This window comes from Heteronotia binoei, chromosome 9 (genome assembly GCF_032191835.1).
Source record: "Heteronotia binoei isolate CCM8104 ecotype False Entrance Well chromosome 9, APGP_CSIRO_Hbin_v1, whole genome shotgun sequence".
NCBI lineage: Eukaryota > Metazoa > Chordata > Lepidosauria > Squamata > Gekkonidae > Heteronotia > Heteronotia binoei.
Genome location: NC_083231.1, coordinates 122,958,713 through 122,981,386, shown reverse-complemented (window position 1 = coordinate 122,981,386; position 22,674 = coordinate 122,958,713). Strand labels below are relative to the sequence as shown.

At 50.1% G+C, this 22,674-nt stretch overlaps 1 protein-coding gene across 1 annotated transcript in view; it reads left to right on the top strand.

Annotated features, from left to right (window-relative positions):
* The window catches only part of CDC25B (cell division cycle 25B), a 53,891-nt gene that overhangs the window by 8,838 nt on the left and 22,379 nt on the right, over positions 1-22,674 (top strand). Inside the window, exons 2-8 of the mRNA XM_060247211.1 lie at positions 1,503-1,627; positions 2,610-2,661; positions 16,801-16,842; positions 18,237-18,273; positions 20,062-20,175; positions 20,295-20,399; positions 21,942-22,079. Of these exons, the coding sequence (XP_060103194.1) occupies positions 1,503-1,627; positions 2,610-2,661; positions 16,801-16,842; positions 18,237-18,273; positions 20,062-20,175; positions 20,295-20,399; positions 21,942-22,079 (613 nt within the window). The remainder of the gene's footprint in view (positions 1-1,502; positions 1,628-2,609; positions 2,662-16,800; positions 16,843-18,236; positions 18,274-20,061; positions 20,176-20,294; positions 20,400-21,941; positions 22,080-22,674) is intronic.

Below are 22,674 nucleotides of genomic sequence, written 5' to 3'. Positions count from 1 at the left end.
GTTTGGGTCCGGGGGCACCTTTAAGACCAACAAAGTTTAATTTTGGGTGTGAGCTTTCTCATGCGTGCGCACTTCCTCTGTCGAAGTGTGCATGCGCATGAGAACTTTGACCCAGAATAAAGCTTTGTTGGTCTTAAAGGCACCCCTGCACTCAAACTTTGTCCTGTCAGGTAGATTAGGCCGAGACTGTGACAGGCCCAAGCTGTCATGGCAGAGTGGAGAATTCTAGCATGGGTTCCCCAGGATCCTAGTTTGAGACCAACCACTTCCAGGTCTTGCAGCCTAAAGATTTGGGAGAGACGGTGGCTCAGTGGTAGAGCATCTGCTTGGGAAGCAGGAGGTCCCAGGTTCAGTCCCCGGCATCTCCAACTAAAAAGGGTCTAGGCAAATAGGCGTGAAAAACCTCAGCTTGAGACCCTGGAGAGCCACTGCCAGTCTGAGAAGACAAGACTGACTTTGATGGACCAAGGGTCTGATTCAGTAGAAGGCAGCTTCATATGTTCATAGTGCTTGGCCTCACCAAATTCTTGCACATAACCTGCTGTTTGCTTAGTTGGAAACCTAGGGAACTTACATTATCCTCTTTCATTTCGTAAAAGCTAAGAAGGGCTTAAAGTTGTTCAGGCTTGCTCTGTTGGGGCAATACTCCTTCTAAGCTGTGGAGTCTTGTGAGCAAAGATTCTACTTTGTGAGCGACTGGCATGAAAGCTGTGAGCTGCTACATAAGTTTGCTCTGGGGCCATTTTTCCTGATCTAAGGCAAGAATGTGTAAGCTGGAGGCTGAAAAAATGGTGAGCTAGCTCACGCTCACTCAGCTTATTTTTATTTGCATTATATTTATATCCCGCCCATTCTGTGCAGACTCAAGGCGGCTAACAACATAAAATGCACAATAACAATAAGCGATATTAAAACTATCAGACAATCATATAAAATTACAATGGTGCTAGTTCACCTATTCAGGTGGAGCGTATAATATTTTCCTTAACGTGTTCAGATCCCAAGCAGTTAGTGCTGAAACGGGATGGATCCAGATGCGGTGGCAGCCCTCTCCCATTAGATGTCGTATGCCATCCGAAACAGTTCGGTCTTGCAGGCCCCGCGGAACTGCAATAAGTCCCGCGAGGCCCTGATGGCTTCTGGGAGGGTGTTCCAGAGTTTTGGGGCCACAACCAAGAAGGCTCTTGCTCTGGTAGAATTAAGCCTAGCCTCTTTTAGCCCAGGGACAGCCAAAAGATTTTGAGAGCTTGATCGCAGTGCTCTCTGGGGAACTTGTGGGGCAAGAAAACATGTGGAACTTAGAGAAAACACTGGTTAGGGGTAGACTTGGAATGCTGTTCTAGGCTTGTAACCGGAGCCCTTTGGTGCCGATGGGCTCATCTTCAGGAGAGAGCGTGTACAGGATCCGGCCCAGAGTTCCTCTTTTCTTCCATAACTGCGTGGTGCCCTCCTTGTGTTCTGAGGCCTTTCCAAGTTATTAATTTGTTTTTTTTTGTTTCCAGCGATTGTGAAACCCCCAAAAGGAAAAAGAAACTCGGCCTGGCGTTCAAGCAGGAGTGGTCATCGTTAGATTCGGTCTCGTCGGAGTCTTCGCAGGACTCCGTCTCTTCTGAGTCTGCAGATTCAGGTCAGTTCCCCCCGGCCCCCCAGCCTTGTGCAGCTGGTCTCTTCACTGTGCAGTTTGAGGACAGCCCTTGTTGGATTGCTCTTCCCCTAAAAAGGTAAAGGTAGTCCCCTGTGCAAGCACCAGCTGTTTCCGACTCAGGGGTGACATTGCATCATGTTTTCACGGCAGACTTTTTATGGGGTGGTTTGCCCTTGCCTTCCCCGCTCACCTACACTTTGCCTCCAGCAAGCTGGGTACTCCTTTGACCAGCCTCGGAAGGATGGAAGGCTGAGTCAACCTACAGCTGGCTACCTGAGCCCAGCTTCCGCCGGGATCGAACTTGGGTCGTGAGCAGAGCTTGGACTGCAGTACTGCAGCTTTACCATTCTGCGCCACGGGGCCATGCTCTCCCCCTGCCTGATAGCAGTTCATTAAACAGCAGGCCTCTTCACTCAAAGGGCGATTAACGCATGGAATTCACTGCCACAGGAGGTGGTGGCAGCTAGAAGCATAGACGGCTTCAAGAGGGGATTGGATAAACATGTGGAGCAGAGGTCCATCATTGGCTATTAGCCACAGGATATAGATGGAACTCTGTGTGGGGGGCCGTGATGCTCTCTCTTCTTTGTGCTTGGGGGGCAACAGTGGGAGGGCTTCTAGTGTCCTGGTCCCACTAGTGGATCTCCTTATGGCACCTGGGTTTGTTTGTTTTTTGCCGCTGTGTGACACAGAGTGGTGGACTGGATGGCTCATTGGCCTGATTCAACATGACTTCAATGTTCTTAGTGTTTTTTTCCCCCTTTGCTTCCTTCCGGATGTTTTCCTTCACTATTTTTCTTGCTCTTCTTGTGAGTCTTTTGCAAGCCTCCAGCTCACCTTGGTTTTCCCTGGTGATGTGTCTTCACAGATCTCTAAGGGGTTTGAAACTGTGGGGTCTTTACTTAGAATTGCCATTTTCTTTCATTGTTTCTTGACCCCGTGGCATTTCTGTGTGTCAAAACAGGTGTTTGCCCGGATTCCCCCCTCGTAGCAGACGCGGAGGTCTTCGAAGATGTGTAAGTTGGAACTTTATTGATTGCCAAGTCTCAAGAATTTGATTTAAGCCCCAGGTCAAGAGTAGGCCTCTTTTACCAGCTGTGGGATTTGCTGGCTAGTCGAGGAATCCTGGGAACATGAGGTTTGTAACAAAAAAGGCTAGAGATCTTCATTGAGAAATCCTTAACTTGTAAGCAGTCAGGTTTTTAAAAAACCCAATAGAATTGGGCGAGGGGAATGTTTTTTGACAGACCAGGAAGTAGCCTACAGCTCAGCATATAGAAGTATTTGGAACCAAATATTTGAGAAGGCAGAATATAGTAATGTATGTATTAAGATTTGGGTGTTGTGACTTTCTCTGTTGGATCTCAGGATGGATATATTTGAGAGCTTTGTTTCGGTTTGTCCAGTACGATTTAAGGGTTAGTGTGTATATTGTCAAAAATTGATAGAATGCTCTGTGGGTTTTTTCTGTGTGTTCCTTTGGAATTGCAAAAATAAGATTTTTTTTTTTAAAGTCCTTGACCACTGAATAGAAGATTAGGATTATCTGCATGTAGACATAGAATTCTATTGCTATGGGTATATCTGGTTTATCGGTGACCACTAGCCATGGTGTACCTCTGAATCTCAGAGCCGGGAGGTAACATCAGGGGAAGACCTCGGCCTCTGCCCTGTTGTTGGCCCTCCAGAGGCACTGACTGGCCACTGTGTGAGACAGGAGGTGGACTAGGTGAACCCTCACTGGTCTGATCCAGTAGAGCTCTTCTCATGTTCTTATGAAGGTTTTGGCCTCTCTGCCCTGTTGTTGACCCTTTCAGAAGAACCAGTTGGCTCATGTGTGAGACCGGAGGCTGGACTAGATGGACCCTCCCTGGTCTGATCCAGCAGGACTCTTCTGATGCTTTTCTCAGGGGAAGGCCTCAGCCTCTCTGCCTTGTTGTTGGCCCTCCAGAGGAATTGACTGGCCTCTGTGTGAGACAGCAGGCTGGACTAGGTGAACCCTCACTGGTCTGATCCAGTCGAGCCTTTCTCATGTTCTTATGAAGGCCTCGGCCTCTCTGCCCTGTTGTTGGCCCTCCAGAGGAACTGGCTGGCCACTGTGTGAGACAGGATGCTGGATTAGTTGGACCCTCACTGGTCTGATCTAGCAGGGCTCTTCTGATGTTCTTATGAAGGCCTTGGCCTCTCTGCCCTGTTGTTGGCCCTCCAAAAGAAGCAGTTGGCCGCTGTGTGAGAGAGGAGGCTGGAATAGATGGACCACTGGCCTCATCCAGCCAGGGTTCTTATGAAGGTCTTGGCCTCTCTGCCCTTGTTGTTGGCCCTGCAGAGCGACTGGCTGGCCGCTGCATGAGGCAGCATGTTGGACTAGATAGAATTTTGCTAGCATGCTAGAGCGGAGGTAGACTATTTGCTGGGCAAATTCCTCTTGCAGGTTTATTGCTGAAATTTTTACCTGGCCGCTGTTTTCGAAAGCTGCTTAGGATGTGTTCTCTAGAGCCCTTAATCCATTTATTGGGTGATCCTTACCACTGCCTTTGTTCTCTTATCTAATGTCCTTAAGAGTGCCGGGTTTTGGTTACTTTGAAGTGCGGGTATTTCTGAGCACTTCCGAATGACTGGAGCATCACTTTATAAGCTGTCCTCTTTGCTCACTTGTGCTGGTTTCCTCTCCTTTCCCATTCCCTCATATAAATGGTGTTATTCAGGGGTGGGCTGGAATCTTGCATGCTTAGCAATGTACACCAGCCACTGATGTCAGGAACAGCTGCGTGTGTTGCCAATGGTAGTGGAAGAAACTGAACATTTCTACAGTGCTTTCGCCTTCATGCTCTTGTAATCCTTACACCAGGAGTAGCCAAACTGGGGCTCAGTAGCCATACGTGGCTTTTCGGTGTCTATTGTGTGGCTCTCAAAGTCCCTGCCATCCAGTCTGTCAGCTTGGAGAAAGCATTTGTCTATTTAAAGCACTTCGCGAAGCTAGCCAGCAGCTTGGAGAATGCTTTTAAAGTTGCTTTCCTTCCTTCCTTCCCTCAAATATCTGATGTTCATGTCTTGCAGCTCTCAAACATCTGGCATTTTTTTCCGTGTGACTCTTATATTACACTGCTTACACTCTTGTAAGGTAGCCCTGGGAGGTGCAGCCATGTTAAGTTTGCAACAGCTGGATTAGAGTCCAGCTGCATCTTAGAGACCAATAAGATTTTGGAGAATATGAGCTTTTCAAGATTCAACATTTCTTTTGTCAACTATCTGAGCTTTGGCTCTCGGGAGTCTTATACCCTGGGAAGTCTAGTCCAAACTCTTCCGAGTGTTTTGTCTCTCTGAAATAGAATTTGTCAATTGCACCCTGAAAATTCAGGCTTAATGCGGTGTGTTGTGTAAACTGGCAGTAGTGTCTGAGATCTTTGTGCGTGTAGCAAACTTCACGGTGGCTTTGCAGCTACAAGGAAGTAAAACATTAAACTTTGAAACAATAAAGATTCACTTAATGTTTGTGTGCTGCTGTGGATGCTTTCCAGAGGCTTTGAAAAACCGGCACAGGATTTCCTGTGTGTTCCAGGGGCCTCTGTGCCCACAGAAGGTGTATTTTGTAGAACCGGCTTCGCTGTCCCTAGTCCATGCACAAGAGGGCTGTGCCGGAGTGTGTGAACATATTAAAGTTATGCAGGTTTATGTGAGCTTGGTTAATGTTTAAATGAGGACTCCTGTGGAAGCAATCCTTGAAAACAAAAAACGTTCAGAAGTGGTCTGCCGTTGCCAGCCTCTGTGTAGCAACCCCAGACTTCCTTGGTGGTCTCCATTAGAGCTGTCAATCCCCAGGTGGGGCAGGAGAAGAAGATATTGGATTTATATCCCGCCCTCCGCTCCAAAGAGTCTCAGAGCAGCTCACAATCTCCTTTCCCTTCCTCCCCCACAACAGACACCCTGTGAGGTAGATGAAGATATTGGATTTCTATCCCGCCCTCCACTCCGAAGAGTCTCAGAGCGGCTCACAATCTCCTTTACCTTCCTCCCCCACAACAGACACCCTGTGAGGTAGATGAAGATATTGGATTTATATCCCGCCCTCCACTCCAAAGAGTCTCAGAGCGGCTCACAATCTCCTTTACCTTCCTCCCCCACAACAGACATCCTGTGAGGTAGATGAAGATATTGGATTTCTATCCTGCCCTCCACTCTGAAGAGTCTCAGAGCGGCTCACAATCTCCTTTACCTTCCTCACCCATAACAGACACCCTGTGAGGTAGATGAAGATATTGGATTTATATCCCGCCCTCCACTCCAAAGAGTCTCAGAGCGGCTCACAATCTCCTTTACCTTCCTCCCCCACAACAGACGCCCTGTGAGGTAGATGAAGATATTGGATTTATATCCCGCCCTCCACTCCGAAGAGTCTCAGAGCAGCTCACAATCTTATTTACCTTCCTCCCCCACAACAGACGTCCTGTGAGGTGGGTGGGGCTGGAGAGGGCTCTCACAGCAGCTGCCCTTTCAAGGACAGCCTCTGCCAGAGCTATGGCTGACCCAAGACCATGCTAGCAGGTGCAAGTGGAGGAGTGGGGAGTCAAACCCGGTTCTCCCAGATAAGAGTCTGCACACTTCACCACTACACCAAACTGGCCCTCAAGAAAGCCATGCAGGCATTCACGTTAAATCAACCTCAAATACTTAGAAATTCAATTATTTATATAGCAAGTCTTTCATAGAAAATACAGTGTATCACGAAGCGCAAAGAAAAACTACTCCCGAGACAACCATTCCTATATTGATATCCGACAGTCTGTTCCTTGAAATTGGAGTCGGGAAATGGTGTGCAATACCGTGGAAACGAGTCCAGTGCTCCAATTCTTCTGTTAGCCAATATCTGGATGGAATGCAGCAAGGCAATAAGACGCAACAAAGATGCGCTAAATCCTCTGTTTCACGCAAGGCCGTCATTTGTCGAATGCAGGAGCGTTGGTCTCCAATAGGAATTGTTCTAGTCATTTCCGAAGCTCGTTGAAGCCTTGCGTGAAACGGGATTTAGGGCATCCCTGTTGCGTCTTATTGCCTTGCTGCATTCCATCCAGATATTAGCTAACAGAGAAGAATTGGAGCACTGGACTCTTGTTTCCACGGCATTGCACACTACTTCCCGACTCCAATTTTAAGGAACAGACTGTGGGATATCAACATAGGAATGGTTGTTTCGGGAGTAGTTTTCCTTTGCGCTTCGTGATGCGCTGTATTTTCCATGAATGACTTGCTATATAAACAATTGAGTTTCTAAGTATTTGAGGTTGATTTAACGTGAATGCCTATGTGGCTTTCTCCTGCTGCTCTAGCTTTTCACGTTACTCTGTTTGGTTGCTATGATCCCCAGGCGAGGGCAGGAGATCCACTGGTTTGGAGGCCCTCCCCCCTGCTTTAAGGTCGTCATCAGAAAGCAGCAAGGGGGGTGTGTGTGGAAATGTGTGCTGGGCACTCTGTTATTCCCTGTGGAGACCAATTCCCTTAGGGCAGTGGTCCTCGATATTCTGGGCACCAAGGACTGGTTTTGTAGAAAACAGTTTTTCCACGTACCCCGGAGGGGGCGACGCTGGGGGTTTTGCCACCTGGGGCTGCCCCCCATGCCCTCGCCACATTCCAGCCTTCCATGGGGGTCTTTAAATGAGGGGAGGACTGGGGTTGTTTCTGCCTCTCCCTCCCATTTAAAGACCCCCCACGGATCGGTGGAGGGCTATAAATGAGGGGTAGGCTAAGGTCAAAGCAGCGCTACCTCTTCTGCCGGCCCGGGACCCTGCAAGGAGCGAGGCTATGCCGCCTCTTTAGTTTGGGGCTGCTCTGCCTCCCTCTGCGGCCCAGTTGCTAGCAGGCCACAGACCGGTACTGTCCACGGCCTGGTGGTTGGGACCCCCTGCCTTAGGATATAATGGAGAATTGATCTGTGGGTATCTGGGGGTCTTGGAGGGTGGCTTTTTTTTTGAGGTAGAGGCACCAAATTTTCAACATCGCATCCGATGCCTCTCATCAAAACACCCTTCAAGTTGCAAAAGGATTGGACCTGGGGGTCCAATTCTATGAGTCCTTGAAGCAAGTTCCCCTTTCCTTCATTATTTCCAATGGAGGGAAGGCATTTAAAAAGGTGTGGTCCCTTTAAATGTGATGAGCAGAACTCCCTTTGGAGTTCAGTTGTGCTTGCCACACCCTTGCTCCTGGCTCAAACCCCCCAGAGTCCCCAGATATTTCTTGAGTTGGATCTGGTAACCCCAGCTCCCATCCAGGGATTACACCCATGGCTGAGCCTGTTTATACATCCAAGCGGGCAGCCGTGTTGGTCTGAAGCAGTTGAACAAAGCAGGAGTCAAGTTTCACCTTTAAAGACCAACCCATTTTTATTTAGAACGTAAGCTTTCATGTGCTCTTAAGCACGCTTCATCAGACGAGGAATCCAGCGCAGTGAGCAAAGCCATACGGAGCTGAGCAGAGCCATACAGAGCTGGTAGGCAGTGGCCCAGAACGCAACACGGTACAGATTTAAGAACCAATGACAGTGAAGTCAAATTATCTGGTAGGCAGGGGTTGAGAATGTAAAATGGTACAAGGACAGAATAGTCAAATTAACAAATTGAGTATACTTTTGATCTGAGTAGCATGAGCATGTGAAAGCAACAAAACAGCAGTATGCAGTAAAATTAACAAACTGAGCAAACCTTTGATCTGAGTAGCATGAGCTCAATTAACAAATTAAGCTCAAGCTACTCAGATCAAAGGTTTGCTCAATTTGTTAATTTGACTATTCTGTCCTTGTACCATTTTACCTTCTCAACCACTGCCTACCAGATAATTTGACTTCACTGTCATTGGTTCTTAAATCTGTACCATGTTGCCTTCTGGGCCACTGCCTACCAGCTCTGTATGGCTCTGCATGGCTTTGCTCACTGTGCCGGATTCCTCGTCTGATGAAGTGTGCTTAAAAGCACACGAAAGCGTCCATTCAAAGTAAAAATGGGTTGGTCTTAAAGGTTCCACTTAACTCCTGCTTTGTTGTTCTGGCCAGCCGGGGTTAAGAACATAAGAGAAGCCATGTTGGATCAGGCCAATGGCCCATCCAGTCCAACATTCTGTGTCACACAGCTCATCCAGTCCAACATTCTGTGTCACACAGCGGCCAAATATATATACACACACACACACATACACACTGTGGCTAATAGCCACTGATGGACCTCTATTGAGCTCAGATCCGTATTTAACATACTGAAATCTCCCACAGTAATGAAGGTGCTTGAATGTTTTTAAAAAATTGGTACTTTCCCCCCTCCCAGATTTCAGCAGTCTTGTTAACATAATGTGACGGTATCTTCTGGTTGTCGCACTACATGTTCTCTCCGGCTTTTCAGCCTGCAAGTATAGTCACATTTGTGTTTTGCAATAGACGCACTGCTTCTGTTAAATTCCAGATAAATGGGAGGTGGTTGGTTTCTGGTTCTGCCTTTTTTGTGAAATACTAGATTTCTTGCCTTCAAGGGGGATGGGGGGGCAGGGGGCTTGCTTGCAAGCAGCTGCCGGGCTGCTGAATGTATTCCGTGGACAGATGGTTGCTGGAGAGAACTAGAACTCTTTTCTTCTTGGAAAGGAACATCTGTCTGAATTCCTCTGCTCCCCTTTTTGGCCTCAGCATCACAAAGTGATCCTGGGAAGCCGATACTCTTGAGCGAGTCCCTGATGGGGTAAAACAAACGTGAGCCTCTTTAACTCTTCTCTTTCCCCATTCCCCCCCCCCATTAACTGCCCCCTCCCCGTCTGTCCCTTTTCAGTGGAGGTAAATGGACTCTCCTCTTGAAGAGTGGGCCTCTTCTAATTGTAGTGATCAGGGCTGGAATTCTAGCAGGAGCTCCTTTGCACATTAAGCCACACACCCCTGATGTAGCCAATCCTCCAAGAGCTTACAATAGGTCCTGTACTAACAGCCCTGTAAGCTCTTGGAGGATTGGCTACAGGGGTGGAATTCTAGCAGGAGCTCCTTTGCATATTAGGCCACACACCCCTGATGTAGCCAATCCTCCAAGATTTCAGGTTTTCACGGCTGGTAACATCATTAGGGTTTGTAGAAACTTTTGGGCTCAAGTGCTGTGTTCTTCTGGAGAATGTTTTCCTTCCAGACGTTTAGTTCTCAGCTGTGGAGAACATCCTCAGTGGCGTTGCAGCCGGAGCAGGCGCTCTGACCTTCTTGGCTGTTGTGCATTGAAAGCCCAAAAGTTTCTACAAACTCTAATCCTCCAAGAGCTTACAAAAAAAGAGCCTTGTAAGCTCTTGGAGGATTGACGACATCAGGGGGTGCGTGGCCTAATATGCAAAGGAGCTCCTGCTAGAATTTCACCCCCTGGTAGTGACTCTCCTCTGGCTTTGATTATATTAGCTGCTTTTACCAAATTTATTTTGTACTTTGGTTGACAGTTCGGAGCACGCAGAGAGAGGATGGGGTACAGAGCAATGGTCCCTCTAAGCTGAGTTAGTGTGAGCTAGCACACAGGGGTTTTTTTTAGCCTTCGGCTCACACGTTTTTGTCTTGGCGAAGGAAAAATGGCCCCGGAGCACATTAATTTATGCAGAAGCTCACAGCTTTAACACCAGTTGGCCACAAAGTAGAATTTTTGCTTACGAGACTCCGCAGCTTAGAGGAAGTATTGGTACAGAGTGCGAGCAGGTTTGAAATACGTGAAGAATGAGGCCTTAGTAATATATTCAGATTTAACTGCTTTCTCTTTCTAGAGTGCATTTGGGTGGTTGGCATGCAATGGGTTAAGTATCTACTTGTGGTCCACCCAGGGCTTTTTTTTGTAGCAGGGACTCCTTTGCATATTAGGCCACGCCCCCCTGATGTAGCCAGTCCTCTTGGAGCTTACAGTAGGTTCTGTACTAAGAGCCCTGTAAGCTCTTGGAGGATTGGCTACATCAGGGAGATGTGGCCTAAAATGCAAATGAGTTCCTGCTACCAAAAAAAGCCCTCTGTTCTCCCAAGAATTATGTTCTTGGGATATCTGCATTTTGGTTTTTAGTTTTATTTTGTACGCCATCTTTCTTTCCCCAGTGGAGGCCCCCAAAGTTGCTTAAATCTTTTTTCCTCTCCTCCTTCTGCCTTTTCAGTTGTGGTTAGCCTGGGAGATGCAAAGGTTCAATGTAAGAGACACATAGAATAAAGGCATGAACGTCAGATATGGGAGGGAGGGAAGGCAAGTAAGTGGGGAGGGAGAGGTAGAAAGAAAGCAACTTGAACTTTATAAATGCGTTCTCTGAGCTGGGCAGTGGGGGCTTTGAGAGCGGCACAATATGTGTTGAAAGAGCCATATGTGGCTCCAAAGCTGAAGTTTGCTCATCGCTGCTCTAGTTACATTCTGTGCTGCCTTCTACCATTATATTCACGGTGTCTTGCAGTTAAAGTCACTTACTAAATTTGCTTCATGTAGACCCTGAATTCCTCTCTAAAGGGAACCCAGAGGGGCTGACATCCTTCTCTCCTCTCCTCCATTTTTACCCCACAAGAACCCTGGGGTAGGCTAGGCTGAGAGCGTGGCTGGCCAGCAAGCTTTCTTCGCTTGAGTCAGATTCAAACCCCGGCCTCCTGGGTTCTAAGCAGACACTAACTGCCACCCTGCTGCCTGTTGAGAATGTATCTCTGCTGCCTCTGAGGAGTCCAGCTTGAGGCTACTTAGAATCCAAATAGCATATCAGTATAAAAAACAATAAACCATTGGCAACAGCAGTGTGAAAATTATCCATGAAATGGAAGCAGACAATTTGAGGAAGCAGACAATTTGAGAAAGTTGGTAAGAAGAAGATATTGGATTTATATCCTGCCTTCCACTCCGAAGAGTCTCAGAGCGGCTCACAATCTCCTTTACCTTCCTCCCCCCCACAACAGACACCCTGTGAGGTGGGTGGGGCTGAGAGGGCTCTCACAGCAGGTGCCCTTTCAAGGACAACCTCTGCCAGAGCTATGCCTGACCCAAGGCCATGCTAGCAGGTGCAAGTGGAGGAGTGGGGAATCAAACCCGGTTCTCCCAGATAAGAGAGCTCTGGCTGACCCAAGACCATTCCAGCAGCTGCAAGTGGAAGAGTGGGGAATCAAACCCTGTGAGGTGGGTGGGGCTGAGAGGGCTCTCACAGCAGCTGCCCTTTCAAGGACAGCCTCTGCCAGAGCTCTGGCTGACCCAAGGCCATGGTAGCAGGTGCAAGTGGAGGAGTGGGGAATCAAACCCAGTTCTCCCAGGTAAGAGTCCGCACCCTAGCTCCCAGTTGCTACTATTCTAAGATGATTCTAAGCCGGGTTCCTTCTGTGGCTCTTAGCTCCTTGTGCCAAGGGAAGGGGTGTGTGTGTGGGTTGTCTGCAGGGCCAGATCTGGGGTCAAGCCGCCCTAGTATCTCTTCAAGTGGGCCAGAGGTCTGGGGGCCATTATGGCCCCACTGGGCCTCTGTTTTGCCATGGGCTGCTCCGACTGCTTCCTGGATAGGGTGGCTGATGCTGGGAAATTCCTGAAGATTTAGGGGTGAGGCCTACAGAGGAGAGAGACCACCATGGGTTATAACGCCATAGAGCAGTTGTAGCCAACGGTAGCTCTCCAGATGTTTTTTTGCCTACAACTCCCATCAACCCCAGCCATTGGCCGTACTGGCTGGAGCTGATGGGAGTTGTAGGCAAAAAAACATCTGGAGAGCTACCGTTGGCCACCCCTGCTATAGAGTCCACCCTCTGAAATAGCTGTTTGCTCCAGAGGAACTGATCTTGCTTGCACACATACTAAGTAATGGCGTTTCCCTCTCCTTCACCAGGGGCGTCAAACATGCAGTTCAGGTGCCGAATCAGGCCCCCAAGCAACTGGCTGTCATCTGCTTCCTTCTCCCTCTCTCTTGCATCCTTTTGCATCACAGCTTGCTTTGCAAGGCTTGCTCAATCGCACAAGAGCTATAGAGCAATACCTCTATTTTCTCCATTGGCTAAGGCTCCTCCCCTGGGGAGGAAGGGGGAGGTATAGCTTGCTTTGCCATACTCTCTCAATTGCACAGCAGAGCTACTGAGCCAAGCCTCTTTTCCTTCTATTGGCTGAGGCTTCTTCCTCCCCCGCCCCCCGGGGTCTCCTGGGGAAGGAAAGAGCCAGAGCTTCCCTTTGCCCAGTTCCCTGGATCTCATAGGAGAAATACAAAAGAGAGCATCTTTAAGACAAATGAGTGCTATATCTCTGCTGTATCTCAAGCATAGGCAGCTTCAAGACGGGATTGGATAAGCATATGGAGCAGAGGTCCATCAGTGGCTCTTAGCCACAGCGTATTGTTGGAACGCTCTGACTGGGGCAAGTGATGCTCTGTATATGTAATTGCTTGAGAGGGCACCAGTGGAAGGGGCACCCACTAGTGTCCTGGTCCCACTGATGGACCTCCTGATGGCACCTGGTTTTTTTGGCCACTGTGTGACACAAAGTGTTGGACTGGATGGGCCATTGGCCTGATCCAACATGGCTTCTCTGATGTTCTTATGTGACGCAGAGTGTTGGACTAGATGGGCCACAGGCCTGATCCAACAGGGCTTCTCTGATGTTCTTATGTGACGCAGAGTGTTGGACTGGAGGGGCCACTGGCCTGATCCAGCATGGCTTCTCTTATGTTCTTATGTGACACAGAGTGTTGGACTGGATGGGCCATTGGCCTGATCCAACAGGGCTTCTCTGATGTTCTTATGTGACACAGAGTGTTGGACTGGAGGGGCCACTGGCCTGATCCAACAGGGCTTCTCTGATGTTCTTATGTGACACAGAGTGTTGGACTGGATGGGCCACTGGCCTGATCCAACATGGCTTCTCCTATGTTCTTATGTGACACAGAGTGTTGGACTGGAGGGGCCACAGGCCTGATCCAACAGGGCTTCTCTGATGTTCTTATGTGACACAGAGTGTTGGACTGGATGGGCCATTGGCCTGATCCAACATGGCTTCTCCTATGTTCTTATGTGACACAGAGTGTTGGACTGGATGGGCCATTGGCCTGATCCAACAGGGCTTCTCTTATGTTCTTACTTAATGTTAAATAGGTACACACATGGCCGAGCCAAAACCGACATGGCCTGGCCCGACAAGGTCTCATTTATGTCAGATTCGGCCCTCATAACAAATGAACTCGACACCCCAAATGACTGTATGCAAGTGGATTTTGCCATTTCACACAATGAAATTGTTCAACATGTGTGAAGCAGAAGGGCAGTTGTCATTCCGGAAGTTGGGCACTCTGTTCGCGGACCAGACTGTGTTTAGGGCAGACCCTGGAGGCTTTGCAGCGGCCTTGAGGCTTCCTTTGATGACTGTCTCTCCTGGGGCTAGGAAAAGGGCACCCCAGAACGCGATGCTGGCCTCTCCGGAGTTCTTTCTGTCATGCCTGAGACACAAACCGAAGGACCACATTTTTGCACTCTGCCTGTTGGGCATAGCGGCCCCGTGGCGCAAAGTGGTAAAGCAGCAGTACTGTGGTCTGAACTCTCTGCTCACGACCTGAGTTCGATCCCAGCGAAAGCTGGATTCAGGTAGCCAACCCAAGGTTAACTCAGCCTTCCATCCTTCCGAGGTCGGTAAAACGAGTACCCAGCTTGCTGGGGGGGGGGGGGAGTGTAAAAGACTGGGGAAGGCAATGGCAAACCACCCCATAAAAGTCTGCCGTGAAAACGTTGTGAAAGCAACATCACCCCAGAGTCGGAATCCACTCTGGAGAAACGTTGACTGCGGGGTGGCATGATAGAGGTTTACTAGATTATGCATGATAGAGGTTTACTAGATTATGCATGGAATGGAGAAAGTAGAGACAGAAGTCCTTTTCTCCCTTTCTCACAATACAACAACTCGTGGGCATTCAATGAAATTGCTGGGCAGTCAGGTTAGAACGGATAAAAGGAAGTACTTCACCCAAAGGGTGATTAACATGTGGAACTCACTGCCACAGGAGGTGGTGGCAGCTACAAGCATAGCCAGTTTCAAGAGGGGATTGGATAAAAATATGGAGCAGAGGTCCATCAGTGGCTATTAGCCACAGTATATATGTATGTGTGTGTGTGTGTACACACACACACACACACACACACATATATTGGCCACTGTGACACAGAGTGTTGGACTGGATGGACCATTGGCCTGATCCAACATGGCTTCTCTTATGTTTTTATGTCCTTATGACTGGTGCTTGCACAGGGGACCTTTCCTTTCTTGTTGGGCATCGGTTAAATCGCTGGCCTCCTGGTTGTTTGTGGGGGGCCGGCTTGGATGCCCGTGGGCACCTGCCATATGGCATCCCAGTGGGGCCCCCCACAGTGGATTTGCATGCAGGTGGGAAGCGGCAAACAGCAACCGTTGCCATGGCAATGCCCTCGTTAGCCCGGGCCTGTGCTCAAAGGGCCCCTTTGATCCTCTTCCTTGGAAATCCTTTATTCTCCTCCCAATTCCACGCCAGGGCTGCCCCCAGCCAAGCGCTCTGGGCGAGGGAATTCCTCCTTGGCGGGCAACCTGGTGGGTGGGCAGCTGTACCAGCAACAGACACGCTGCAGCTGGTGCTGCTCCAAAGACTCCCCCCACCGCAATGCTTCTAGCCTCACGGATGTTCTTGAGTGGGACCCAGACTGGGTGGGGGGGGGGTTGCCTGTTGTCTGCCTGAAGGCCTTTTTGTGTGGTTTTTGCGCTCTTAGCAAAGCGGTATGTGGGCCCTGGGCTTTTTTTGCACCAGGAACTCCTTTGCATATTAGCCCGCACACCCCTGATGCAGTCAGTCCTCTCAGAGCTTACAGTGAGCCCTGTAAGCTTTTTGGAGGATTGGCTACCTAAGAGGGGTGTGGCCTAATATGCAAAGCAGTTACTGCCACAGTAAAAGCCCTTGGTGCGGCTGGTCCAGGGTAGCAAACGAGGCCTTCCCCGCAGGTGGTAGACCTTACGCTGTGCATGCAGAAGGGACACCACCACCCCAGGTCAATCCCCGCCTGGAAAAGTCTCCGGTGGCAGAGCTGGAGAACCTCTGACAGAGTTGGTAGTGCCAGACCAGGGGTGGTCAAAGTGGCTTAATGTAAGAGCCGCACAGAATAAATCTCAAGATATTGGAGTGCCAGAAGGAAGGAATGAAAATAGATGGGGGTAGGGAGAGATGTGGAAAGAAAGCAACTTTAAATGCTTTCTCCAAGCTGACAGCTGGCATGGCTTAAAGGTAAAGGTCGTCCCCTGGGCAAGCACCAGTCGTTTTCGACTCTGGGGTGTGAAGTTGTTTTCACGGCAGACTTTTTACGGGGTGGTTTGCCATGGCCTTCCCCAGTCGTCTACACTTTCCCCCCAGCAAGCTGGGGACTCATTTGACCGACCTCGGAAGGATGGAAGGCTGAGTCAACCTGGAGCCGGCTACCTGAAAACCCAGCTTCCGCTGAGGATCGGACTCGGGTCATGAACAGAGAGTTCAGACTGCAGTACTGCAGCTTTACCACTCTGCGCCAAGGGGCTCTTGACATGGTTTGGAGACGTGATTTAAAGAGACAAATGCCTTCTCCAAGCCAGGCAGTGGGGGCTTCAGAAGCCACACGATGTGTCTGAAAGAGGCCCATGTGACTCCCAAGCTACAGCTATAGACAAGCTGGAACTGGTCCAGAGGAGGGTGACAAAGATGGTGAGGGGTCTGGAGACCAAGTCCCATGAGGAAAGGTTGAAGGAGCTGGGGATGTTTAGCCTGGAGAGGAGGCGGCTGAGAGGTGAGAGGATCACCACCTTCAAGTACTTGAAGGGCTGTCATAGAGAGGATGGTGTGGAATTGTAACTGGAGTACTGGCCTGGTCCGGTAAAGCAGTATGTTGTGGGGCAAAGAGTTGCCATGTTAGCAGTCAGAAGATACCAGGAGAATAGGAGTTGGGTGCTTGGACCTGGGTGGCCAAGCCCAGCCCAACCTCTTCAGATCCTGAAAGTTGAGCAGGGCCAGCCCTGGTGAGTGTGTGGGTGGGAAAGCACGCAGGAAGTCTGGGGTCCCTCTTCAGAGGCCTGCGATGTTTGTCTCTTGCCTTGTCGGCTGCATCTTGACCTCACGCAGTTATTAGGCCCTTTCTGTGCTCCGCGGTGCCTGAAACGTGCTTACTGGTTGGGGGCTCACTGCTTGTGATCTTTCTCCGGCAGGTTCGAGAAGGCAATACTGGAGTCCAAGAGAGGCCTCAACAGGTACGTGTAGCAGAACGTTAACTCGGGTTTTGGTTCATGATTAAAATGACGTCAGGGATGTACCGGTGTCAGTGGGTGTGGGACGAGAAGGGTAGAGGCTGTGGCTCAGTGGAAGAGTATGTGCTTCACACGTGGAAGGTCCCAGGTTCAATCCCCGACGTCTCCAGTTAAACAGACCAGGTAGCAGGTAAAGGGAGGGACGGTGGCTCAGTTGGTACAGCCTCTGCTCGGCATGCGGAAGGTCCCCTGTTCAATCCATGGCAGCATCTCCAGTTAAAAATGACCAGGCAGGAGGTGATGGGAAAGACCTCTCTGCCTGAGACCCCTGGAGAGCCACTGCCAACCCTAGTAGACAATCCTAGCCTTAATGGAACAGGGGGCTGATTCAGTGAGTAGAAGGCAGCTCTGTGTTCATGTCGGGGAGGCACTGTGGCTCAATGGAAGAGCCTCTGCCTGGCGTGCAGAAGGTCCCCGGTTCAATCCCCGGCAACTCCAGTTAAAAGGACCAGACAGGAGGTGATGGGAAAGACCTCAGCCTGAGACCCTGGAGGCTAATGGAGAAGGGCTGTGGCTCAATGGTAGAGCCTCTGCTTGGCGTGCAGAAGGTCCCCGGTTCAGTCCCCAGCATCTCCAGTTAAAAGGACCAGGCAGGAGGTGATTGGAAAGACCTCAGCCTGAGACCCTGGAGACTAATGGAGAAGGGCTGTGGCTCAGTGGAAGAGCCTCTGCTTGGCGTGCAGAAGATCCCAGTTTCAATCCCTGGCATCTCCAGTTAAAAGGACCAGCCAGTAAGGGATGGGAAAGACCTCTGCCTGGGACCCTGGAGACTAGTGGCTCAGTGGAAGAGCCTCTGCTTGGCGTGCAGAAGGTCCCAGGTTCAATCCCTGGCATCTCCAGTTAAGCATACCAGGGAGCAGGTGAGGTGAAGGACTTTGGTCATTGTTAGTTTGAGCGGAGGGCTCTTTTTCTAGCAGGAGCTCCTCTGCATATTAGGCCACACACCCCTGATGTAGCCAATCCTCCAAGAGCTCACGGGGCTCTTAGCACAGGGGCTTATGGAAACTCCAGGAGGATTGGCTACATGAGGGGGGGGCGTGGCCTAATATGCAGAGGAGCTCCTGCTAGAAAAAGAGCCCTCTGGCCTTGACTCTGGATCAAGCACCATCCTTTCAGGGAGGATCAGGGTTGCAGGTTGTATTTGCTTTGAAACTTCCTTTAAGGAAAAGCTGCAGCTATGTAGAGAAAACGTCATTTGGGGAAGATACAACTGCAAGAAGGTGGGTTTTTTTCTTGGGCGGGGTGTCTTAACCAGAAGTGGTTCACCTGGGGAAGAGCTTTACTGCCACTGTCTGTCTCCATCTCAGTCAGCGGTTTCTTTCTCTGCTTCTTTGTAGCGGATCCTTTCCCTTCCGAAGAATCAACTCATTGCCTGTAAGTCTGCCAGCAGCGTTCTTAAACCGGCTACTCGGTTAGTTTGTGCAGAGATGCCAGCCGTGAGAGACACCCTGGAGGGTTGGTCTGACCATCTGGAGGTTCCCCCTAGAGGAGAAGGGAGGCTCGTGTTACGTTGCAGCCCCGAAGCGTGGGAGGGGCCGTGGCTCAGTGGCAGAGCCTCTGCTTGGCATGCAAAAGGTCCCAGGTTCAATCCCCAGCAGCATCTCCCAAGGAAAAGGACCGGGCAGGGGGTGATGGGAAAGACCTTCTGCCTGAGACTCTGGAGATTAATGGAGAAGGGCTCTGGCTCAGGGGTAGAGCAGCTGCTCAGTATGCAAAAGGTCCCAGGTTGAATCCCCGGCAGCATCTCCCAAGGAAAAGGACCAGGCAGGAGGTGATGGGAAAGACCTCGGCCTGCAACCCTGGAGAACCACTCGCGGTCTGAGTGGACAAGACTGACTTCGATGGACGCGTGGCTGGATTCAGTATAAGATAGCTTCATGCAGGGCTTCTTTTGTAACCGGAACTTCTTTGCATATTAGGCCACACACCCCTGATGTAGCCAGTCCTCCTGGAGCTTACAGTAGGCCCTGTACGAAGAGCCCTGTAAGGAATTCTAGCAGGACCTCCTTTGCATATTAGGCCACACCCCCTGATGTAGCCAATCCTCCTGGAGCTTACAGTAGGCCCTGTACGAAGAGCCTGTAAGGAATTCTAGCAGGACCTCCTTTGCATATTAGGCCACACACCCCTGATGTAGCCAGTCCTCCTGGAGCTTACAGCAGGCCCTGTATGAAGAGCCCTGTAAGGAATTCTAGCAGGACCTCCTTTGCATATTAGGCCACACACCCCTGATGTAGCCAATCCTCCTGGAGCTTACAGTAGGCCCTGTACGAAGAGCCCTGTAAGGAATTCTAGCAGGACCTCCTTTGCCTATTAGGCCACACACCCCTGATGCAGCCAATCCTCCTGGAGCTTACAGTAGGCCCTGTACGAAGAGCCCTGTAAGGAATTCTAGCAGGACCTCCTTTGCCTATTAGGCCACACCCCCTGATGTAGCCAATCCTCCTGGAGCTTACAGTAGGCCCTGTACGAAGAGCCCTGTAAGGAATTCTAGCAGGACCTCCTTTGCCTATTAGGCCACACACCCCTGATGTAGCCAGTCCTCCTGGAGCTTATGGTAGGCCCTGTACGAAGAGCCCTGTAAGGAATTCTAGCAGGACCTCCTTTGCCTATTAGGCCACACACCCCTGATGTAGCCAGTCCTCCTGGAGCTTACGGTAGGCCCTGTACGAAGAGCCCTGTAAGCTCTTGGAGGATTGGCTACATCGGGTGCATGGCCAAATATGCAAAGGAGTTCCTCATACAAAAAAAGTCCTAAGACGTGTTTTGGAGCTGATGTTCTGCGGGGGGGGGGCGGGGGGGGCGGTCCCTGGCTCAGTGGCAGAGCCTCTGCTTGGCATGCAGAAGGTCCCAGGTTCAGTTCCCACCATCTCTGCTTAAAAGGGACCAAGCAGGAGGTGATGGGAAAGCTCACTGCCTGCGACCCTGGAGAGCTGTTGCCATTCTGAGTAGACAAGACTGACCTTTAGGCCTGATTCAGCGTAAGGCAGCTTCACGTGTCTGGGGATGTTTTCTTTGGCTGGCCGGATTGTCCGTAAAAACGCAACTGCTCAGTTCCTTGAATAAATTTCGGTTTGGCCCAAGCATATTGGCATCTGAATAAGAGATGGTTCTGGCTTTGCTAGCCTGAAAGTCTCTTTCTCTTGGGTTGCGACTCTGCAGGTGAGGCTGCTGGGCACCAGTCCGTTGCTGCGGAACATCTCGAATTCCAAGGAGTTTAACCGCTCTCCCAAGGACCCCCAAAGCTTGCGGCTCAAAGGCAGCGACACGGAGGACGTAAGTGAGGAGGAGAGGGGTCGGTCGGTCCAAGATTCCCAGTTGTTGTCCCTGCGGGGGCTGTTTTAAGCATCCCTTTCTTGAAGCTGTGGGGTGCTTCTGTTTCCTGTTTCCCACAGGAAGGCGTCTTCTTCAAGAAACCCCTGCGGCCGTTGAGCAGGCTGTGCTCCGCCGGTGAGAAGGAGCCGTTTGCTCAGAGACCGAGCTCTGCTCCAGACCTCATGGTGAGTACCGTGGCGGCAGCCGCGTGGGTGCACAAGAATGCAAATAGATGCATGCTGTTAAGTAGTGCGTGCTAATGTTCAGCTTACGCACACCAAGGCAAAGGTTCTAATTTGGGGGTATCAAAAATACAGCCTGGGGACTGGATCAGGCCCCCAAGCAGCTGTCTGTTATCTGCTTGCTTCTCCCTCTCGCTCTCTCTAGGGATTGGACTAGATGACCTTGGGGGGGGTGTCCCAATTTTATGTTTTTTGCTTCCCATTTTGTTGCTGTGCCAGAATTCTGAAGGTGCCTGCAAGCTCGAAAAGTTGGAGGCCTGCTGGTTTAGGATTCATAACTAGTCTTAAGATGATGTGTTATTAAAAAGCGACTTTGTTAGATATCTGACAAAGAAAACTTGATTCTCGAAAGCGCTTGCCCTTGTTGGTCTTTAAGGTGCCACAGGACTGGAATCTTGCCTCACGCGTTACTGTTTTTTAAAGCTTCAAATTTGCAACAGCAAATATAGCCAGCCTCATGTATGGAGAGAGAAGGGATCAATTTCCACTAGGTGCAAGTGGAGGAGTGGGGAATCCAACCCGGTTCTCCCAGAGAAAAGAGCTCTGGCTGACCCAAGGCCATTCCAGCAGCTGCAAGTGGAGGAGTGGGGAATCCAACCCGGTTCTCCCAGATAAGAGAGCTGTGGCTTACCCAAGGGCATTCCAGCAGCTGCAAGTGGAGGAGTGGGGAATCCAACCCGGTTCTCCCAGATAAGAGATCTCTGGCTGACCCAAGGCCATTCCAGCAGCTGCAAGTGGAGGAGTGGGGAATCAAACCCGGTTCTCCCAGATAAGAGAGCTCTGGCTGACCCAAGGCCATTCCAGCAGCTGCAAGTGGAGGAGTGTGGAATCCAACCTGGTTCTCCCAGATAAGAGAGCTATGGCTGACCCAAGGCCATTCCAGCAGCTGCAAGTGGAGGAGTGTGGAATCCAACCTGGTTCTCCCAGATAAGAGAGCTCTGGCTGATCCAAGGCCATTCCAGCAGCTGCAAGTGGAGGAGTGGGGAATCCAACCCGGTTCTCCCAGATAAGAGAGATATACAAGAACTCATGGGCATTCAATGAAATTGCTGAGCAGTCAGGTTAAAACGGATAAAAGGAAGTACTTCTTCACCCAAAGGGTGATTAACATGTGGAATTCACTGCCACTGGAGGTGGTGGTGGCTGCAAGCATAGCCAGCTTCAAGATGGGATTGGATAAAAATATGGAGCAGAGGTCCATCAGTGGCTATTAGCCACTGTGTGTGTGTGTTGTGTTTTGGCCACTGTGTGATACAGTGTTGGACTGGATGGGCCCTTGGCCTGATCCAGCATGGCTTCTCTTATGTTCTTATGAAGGCTTTTATGATCAAATATACTTCTTGGAATATTTTTTGGTGGTTCTAATAAGGATGTATTATGGTTAATGATCTGTAGTCTGTGAATAACGGTCTCTGTAAATAAATTCATTCATTCACTCTAAATGAACCTCTTCTGTTCTCTCTCTCTCCCCCCCCCCCCCCTCAGTATTTCAGCCCCCAGAAGGAAAACATGAGCCCCGGATCCGAAAGTCCCGTCTGCCTGCGCCGTTCCTCCTTGACCTCTTTCATGACCGATGAAGAAGACGATGGGTTTATGGAAATCATGGACGAAGACGAGGCGAAGGTAAGCGGCGCCTTGATATCTGGGATTCCGCTTTGCGGCCGACTGTACTCTGCGTTTTTACTCTTTGATATTCTCTGTTGCCCACTGAGGGAAGCCATTTTCTGCCATTCTCTGGGTGCCGTCTGTTTGGGAACAGGCCTCCGTGCGCTTGTAGCCTCCTGGGAGTGTGACTAATATCGGACATTTGCCTGATGAATTCGGCAGACTTCCTAGTTCGGCCTGTCTGGATTCTGGAGCTCTCAGTGGGGGCGGTGTTTCCTTTCAATTCTCTCATGGTCTTGGAAGCGCAGTGAGAGTTTCCTGCTTCTAGAGAAAATTGTGGTGACCCTATAGAACCATAGAGTTGGAAGGGACCATACAGGCCATCTAGTCCAACCCCCTGCACAATGCAGGATTGGCCTAGAGCATCTTCAAGTACTTGGAAGGGCTGTCATCTAGAGCAGGGGTCCCCAACCCCTGGTCCATGGACCGGTACCGGTCTGTGGCCTGTTAGCAACCAGGCTGTGAGTTGTATAATTATTTCATTATATATTACAATGTAGTAGTAGTAATAATAAGGTGATATTGGATTTATATCCTGCCCTCCACTCCGAAT